The 6,803-nt window shown below is 41.0% G+C and overlaps 1 protein-coding gene across 4 annotated transcripts in view; it reads right to left on the bottom strand.

Moving 5' to 3' along the window:
* Positions 1 to 677: 677 nt before the first annotated feature.
* Positions 678 to 6,803, bottom strand: part of LDAH (lipid droplet associated hydrolase) — a 132,933-nt gene continuing 126,807 nt past the window's right edge. For all 4 annotated transcript variants that reach the window (XM_061372362.1, XM_061372363.1, XM_061372364.1 and 1 more), the window contains one exon: positions 678 to 907. In XM_061372362.1, the coding sequence (XP_061228346.1) occupies positions 716 to 907 (192 nt within the window). In that variant the 3' untranslated portion in view covers positions 678 to 715. The remainder of the gene's footprint in view (positions 908 to 6,803) is intronic.

Here is a 6,803-nt window from a genome sequence, read left to right as displayed (position 1 = left end):
CCACAGTTACCTTATGGTATTTTTAATACCCTGTGGAGTCCTGGCAGCACCTTAAGCTCCCTCTGAGTCTTGGAGAAACTGCACACCTCATCTTACGCAGTTCCCTTGTACTCATCCTGAACTCAGCCTGACCTCTGGTTGACCACCAACACCATCCAACCTGTAGGAGGCAGCACTGGGTTGTCCTGGGGCTGTGAGCTGTTCTGGCTGTCATGCACCAGGGTTATGTGGTGGATTAGATGTGTGGAGGGGGCCAGGCCTTTCACAGCATACCAGGATTCACTGCCAGGATCCATCCAGAGGGAGATTCCTATCCATACAGAGTAGCCTGGTGTTTATTTCCAGAGCAGGCCAGCTGGGCTGCCTTGAGCCCATCCCTGACAGTTCTCCAGCAGCTGAGTCAGGTGGTAGTAACTCAGGTACACTTGTAGCCAGTGAATCACTGCTGTCTAGAGTGTTAGCAGACAATAAATATTCCACCCTTTGCCAAGTCCTGCAGAATCCTGAAGACACAGGATGAAGGTAGGTCACTACAGAATCTATAAAACTATACTTTGGACCAGCCAGTCTCTCTTTAGCTTCCTCTGAAACATCTTAATGTAAAACAAGCCATAATATATAATGAACAGAAAAAGAATAGGACAGACTCTCTCACAGAAAATGACACATTCACAAAATAATAACACCAGTTTCTTGTTAATCACTGAATCTGTGTTTATAATTTGGTCAGGTCATCCTGTATCCAGTCTGTAATCATGGCAGCCATCTCCTTGCTGGCATCTAGCACAAAGGCGTGGCGGAGCCCTTTCTCACAAAGGCGAATGTCCCCGTCTGGAAAATCCAGTTTGATCTCATCGTAGTAGTGCTGTGGACACCAGCTGTCTCCAGTTCCATAGTAGAAAATCAGCTAGAAATTAAAGCATATCAAACCATTAATTTGAAACATTACTGATGAAGTCACCAATATCCAACCAAAGAGCACTGAAGTATTTGGAAATAAGCAATGCTTCATGATCCAAGATACACTGTGAGAAATACCAAATTGGTAATTCTCAATTGTTTTCAAGTCTGCAATTATGATGAAGCCAATTAAATGCTCCGTGACTCAGTTTCCCTCTCTGTAAAACTGTGGAACACAATACAGGCTTAACTCTGAAAACACGTATCTGATGAAAGTCTGTCTGTCTTAAGAAATTTGTTATTATGGATAAAAACATCTAGCTGTCCATAGAGTCCATACCTAAGCAGGCAAATTGCTGTGTTTGCCCTAGCTGTTGTCTGTTTTCTATGTTTTCTACCTATTTAATCAAACAGCAAAATTACCAGTAAACTTGATGCTATGTCCCAGGTGAAGGAGCTAACCATTACGGACTTCTGGATAGAAGCTAAGAGAAAGCAGGAGGTTACTCTATGTTTGTGAGTAGCTCAGTCCTACTGGCATCTGCTAGGTGTTACTCAAACCACCTGCCTGGTTGGGCCTTAGGTGGAGGAGCACCTATTGCTCTTAAACTTTAGTGTTAGATGTAAACTAGTTGTGATGCACTCAGCCATGTTACAATAACAGCAATTAGGGTCATTCTCAGAAGCAAATCTTTTTTTGCTTTGCTAATTTTTAATCATAGAATCATAGAATGGTTTGGGTCAGAAGTGATCTTTAAAAGTCCTCTTGTCCACCCCCCCCACCCCCTGCAATGAGCAGGGACATCTTCAACTGGATGAGGTTGTTCAGAGCTGGTCCAACCTGACCTTGAATGTTTCCAGGGATAGAGCACCTACCACCTCTCTGGGTATCACCCCCCCCCTTATTGTAAAAATATTCTTTGTTATATCTAGTCTGAATCTACCCTCTTTTAGTTTAAAACCATTACCCCTTGTCCTATCACAAACTGCCCTATTCAAAAGTTTCTCCCCATCTTTCTTACAAGTCCCCTTTAAGTATTGCAAGGCTGCAGTAAGATATCCCTGGAGCCTTCTCCAGGCTGAACAACCCCAGCTCTCTATCTTGTCTTTGTGAAATGCTGTCTGTGCAGAGCACAGGCATCTCCTGGAGATCAATGAGCAGTTTTCTTTTGGGTTGTAATATGGAACTCGAATTATACCAAGGTCCATTTTGAACTTGCCCTAATAACCTTTTTCAATGACATACATGAAGCAGGTGATATGGGTCCCACTTAAACACCAAAGTCATAAATTCCAGGCAAATATTACATTTAACAAAGTGTCTTTTCCTCTGTTAGAAACACTGAGTGTCACTCTTTCCCAAGTCATCAGTTTCCCACATTTTCATTTAAACTTTGCGTGCTATAGCCGTATTTTTCAATTTCTATGAAGTATTTGAAGGGAGAATAGTTGTCTGGGAGATGGCAAAAACCTATGGATTTAAAACAAGATTAGTAACAATTACTCTTTATGCTAAAATGTTTGAATGGAGGTACCAGAAGGATATTGATTGCTCAACATATCACACACAGAGCTTGGCCCAACTGCATTACTCCCATTTGTTTCATATTTCATTTTTGTACTTCAGTGATTAATTGAGCAATGCTACCATAAATTAGGGGACAATAATTTTTCCTTTCATCACAAAAATCTTCAGTTCCATCATTTTTGTAGCCATGTGGAATATAAATAAATGCACCCCCTGGGGCAGAGGTGGACAAAGAGCCCAGACTGCATTCACAGAATGTCACAAGCTTTGTCTAACTTGCTTTTCTCTTGTTGAAGTGCACCCAAATCTTGGACATTACTCACTATTGCCTGTATTGAATATTTAGTATCTCAGTTGCATAGACACCAACGCAATATATAGAATGTATACTTGAAACATAGAACATAAGCTGTCCCACATTAACAAACTTTACTGGCTTCCTTTGTCACTCACTAATTGCTGGAAACAAGGTATGTTGTTTGTTTTAGCAGAAAATGCCTTTTGATCTTGCCTTTGATTCATAAATTGTAAGATGTCACACTAACAAAAAGCCAACATAAAAAGGCCAGCTTCATTCAGACCTTCTGAAAGCCAAACATCCGACCAAATTATGTTTAACCTCCATTACCAGCAGATACAAAAATAAAGATTATGAAATTGAGAGAAAAAAGAAATGGAGCAACCCCACTTGAATGGAGTGATCCTTCACCTTATTAGATATTGTAGGCTAGTTATAGAGTCTCATGATTACTTAGAAAAAGACAAAACATAATTTACACTTATGAAGGATAAAATACTTGGCTTGATCTGCAAGACCTGTGAAATGGGCTGTTCTCCAGGTAGGGTTGTAAACTTGAGAACTCACAGGTTTGGAAATGCCTAAACAACAGATTTATGTGCATTGTTAGCTTGTATCTGGTATATGTGCATTATGGTTTAATCTTTCATTGCATGATCCAAAGGATCCTTGACTCACTTAATCCACTGACAGGATGTCGTTCAGCTGATGAGCTGCCATTTGATAATTTTTTAAAATTCTGTGTGTGGTCTGAGGATTTATTTATTACAGATTTCATGATTTACAGACAGAATTTGTTTTCCTATGTGCATTGGCTCTGGCATGCACCAGTACAGGATTTGTGTGCTCACATTTATTAATTTAGTTTTGTGACACCTTAGTGACCATTTTCATCTCCATTTTGCAGATGGAGAGCACAAAACATAATGTCAAACTACAGGCATTAATCTGAAAGTATGCAGTGCAGTTTGAAACACTTAGAGCTGATTTCTCAGTGTGCGTAGCACTGCACGGAATTGACTATGCTCAAAGGACAGCGCTCCTGGACTTCATTTGTGGGTGATCTGAAACACAGACTTCAAGGTCTTAAATGAGATACTCAGAAAAGTAAGGACAAACTGTGACCATCTATGAAAGATGTATTACTGACTTCATGAATAGACCACCTTGGATGTAAAGTTTAGGTGCCTTTACCATGAAGCTATAGAATCATAGAGTAGTTAGGGCTGGAAAGGACCTTAAGATCATCTATTTCCAACCCCCCTGCCATGGGCAGGGACACCGCACACTAAACCATGTCACCCAAGGCTTTGTCCTACTGGCCTTGAACACCACCAGTTTTACTTACTATAGTTGCCTGTTTCTTTCAACAGGCATTTTACAACTTCTGCCAGAAATTAGGAGTTCTGCATCCTTCATTACAAAGCTCTTTTGTTTAATTAAAGAGGAAAAAGGAAAAAGTCATGTTATAATGAAAGACCACATCCATGCATACATAAAAGGTGTCTGAATGAAGATCCCAAACTCTTGAAGTGCTTGGTAATGCACTGGTTTTAGCAGAGCTTGTGTATACAGTCTGCTGGGCTTGAAGGAGACAAATTAAAAACCAGGTATTTTACACGTGCACCAGTACTGGCAACAGTGTTAGCACCTCTAGATCTGCTGCCTTAGGCTTCTTTCCCTTAAGCAAATGGTATAACTGAAAGGGGTTGCACTGTCATTCTCACCAGAGGAACCTGGGATATCTCCCTGCTGGGTGTTATGCTGGGGGTGTCCAGCACGGACAGTGATTTAGTTTGGATCTATTGTGTGTTAATGAAGCAAATGTCATGTCCGCATTTACCATGCGTTGGTTGACACTGTGGAGTATTCTCAGAGTGTATGAACTCCTTTCAACTGAAATTAAGGGAAAGATGCTCTTTAGGATCACCCTTAGTGAGCTCCAGCCAGTAACGGACATTCAGTCCATGGGATCAAACCACTGTTGGCTAAAGTAATAACTCTCTGAGATGCCTACATTGGGAACTTCAGGTCCTCACCACTCACTATTTACCTCTACGAATTCTCTTACATTGTGCTTCTCCTGTTTTTAATGCAGAGCCAAAGGCACCTGCTGAGAAGAGGAATGATAAGGTTTTGGAAATTTAAGTTCCATTCCAAGCAGAAAAGGGCAGAATATTTACCACCTACTGGCCTTGCTGGTCCATCATTTGTCCAGCCTTTCCAAGCATGACTTCTGTCTTGCACCTTTCTGGTCTCAGGACTGGGTCTACTCCCCTTCGGCTCATTGTTTCAGCTCTGTTCTCCAACTTCCAATTTCCACTACTTCTGCTTCTTATTCTGGTCCCACATTCTTGCTATGCCAAGTCCAAATTTTAGTCTTCTGTTTTCTCCATCCCATTCTGAGTCTCAATTCCAACCCTAGCTGCTTTCCACTCAGCAATTCTTCACTTTTTTGTCAGGATAGAAGCTCTATTCCCAGCCCTATTCCTCAAATATCTTTCAAACCGTCAGTTGTTCCTAGCATAAGGGTTGTGTCCAGTTCAATGTAAAACCACCTAAATACAGTTCACTGTAGTGTGGTGTTTGCATGTGTACCAGGCATCCAAATTCCCAGCACACAGCAAGGAAAGACATACTCAATAAAGCCAGCAGTGTTTAGAAAGATATTCAGCTGAAACAGCGGGTGTATACTGTAAGGTGGGTGAAGCTGCAATTAAGCCACCACTAAGAACTTGGTTGCCTAAGCTGCCATTTGAGGTGCTCTAGATACCTGAGGCATCTGCATGAGACTGGCAGGTATGACAGATTTTATAGGACTTTCTGGTAAAGCAGTGGCAGCCAGATGGGGATATTCCACAGTCCCCCAAATTAAACCAGAAGTTCATGTTTAGGGGCCAAATTCCACCTTGACTTCTTCAGAAGATTTCTATTGATTCTAATGGGGTAATCTACACCACTAACGCCTACTGCACCTCTAGATTCCTATAAGTAAACTCATAAAGCATGATTCAGGTGTCCATACATAAATATCTGGTAGTAGTAGTTTAACAGTTGGACTCGATGATCTTAAGGGTCTTTTCCAACCTAAATGATTCTGTGATCTCATGCAACTTAAGACTGATACGCTAGCATATTCTGTTTGGTCTCCACTGCTGCTACAGACAGCTTGTACGTCTCATAGGCCAGTCTTGCTTGGGTAGCTCAAATCCATCACCTCATATAGCACCAGAAGCCTACCTCTATCCAAACAAAAGGAGCCTTTGATTCTTCCTGCCTCCTCCTCCTCTCTGTTTACCTCTCACTCACTAGTTCCCTCTATGCTAGCTCAGCACCTATCTGCTCTGCCAAGGTCCTTTCCAACCCTAACCATTCTATGATCCTATGATTTTATGAATAGCTTCCCTTTCTAAGCCAAGAATTTTTACCATGAGGTAACAGTATATTTCCCCCTGAACCTTATTTGTAGACACTGTAGGACCCTTTGGACTGAAATAAAAAAATAGAGTCAAGTTAGGACAGACACTTGTGTCATATATGCAATTAAAGTTTGGGTACATTATAACCAACTAAGAACAGTTTTATAATAGGAAGAATTTTATTTGATGCTGCAGTTATTCTCTCTGCTTATTTCATGTGCAGATGTTGGTGTGCGCATTCTGTGTGTCTATGTGTGCATATGCTTGCAAATCTAAAACTTTAACATACATGTTTCTTAATTACAAATCACCAACAGAATTCAGAATTATTTTCAAAATGCTTCCCTACACCTGATCTAGTTGAAAATGTCCCTCCTCATTGCAAATGGGGTGGACTAGATGACCTTTGAAAGTCCCTCCCAACCCAAACTGTTCTATGGTTCTATGATTCTACAGTTAGGCAATAAAACCTAAAAGCAAAATTGCAATTAAGGTGTAAATTTTCACTGATGTAGATGGTGGCACAGGTTCTGTGAAACTTGATAGATACTTGACTGTAATTTCTGGTGTTGAGGGTCCCTCTTTGAGTGACAAAATGCATGCTCTTTGCCTATGCCACACACAGCCACAAAATACACAGATGCTAGGATGTTACCTA

This window comes from Neopsephotus bourkii, unplaced genomic scaffold, assembly GCF_033783945.1.
Source record: "Neopsephotus bourkii isolate Nb327-2 ecotype Australia unplaced genomic scaffold, CSIRO-AGI_Nbou_v1 NB_1600, whole genome shotgun sequence".
In the NCBI taxonomy this organism is placed as follows: domain Eukaryota; kingdom Metazoa; phylum Chordata; class Aves; order Psittaciformes; family Psittacidae; genus Neopsephotus; species Neopsephotus bourkii.
This window is presented reverse-complemented; position numbering and strand designations above follow the sequence as displayed.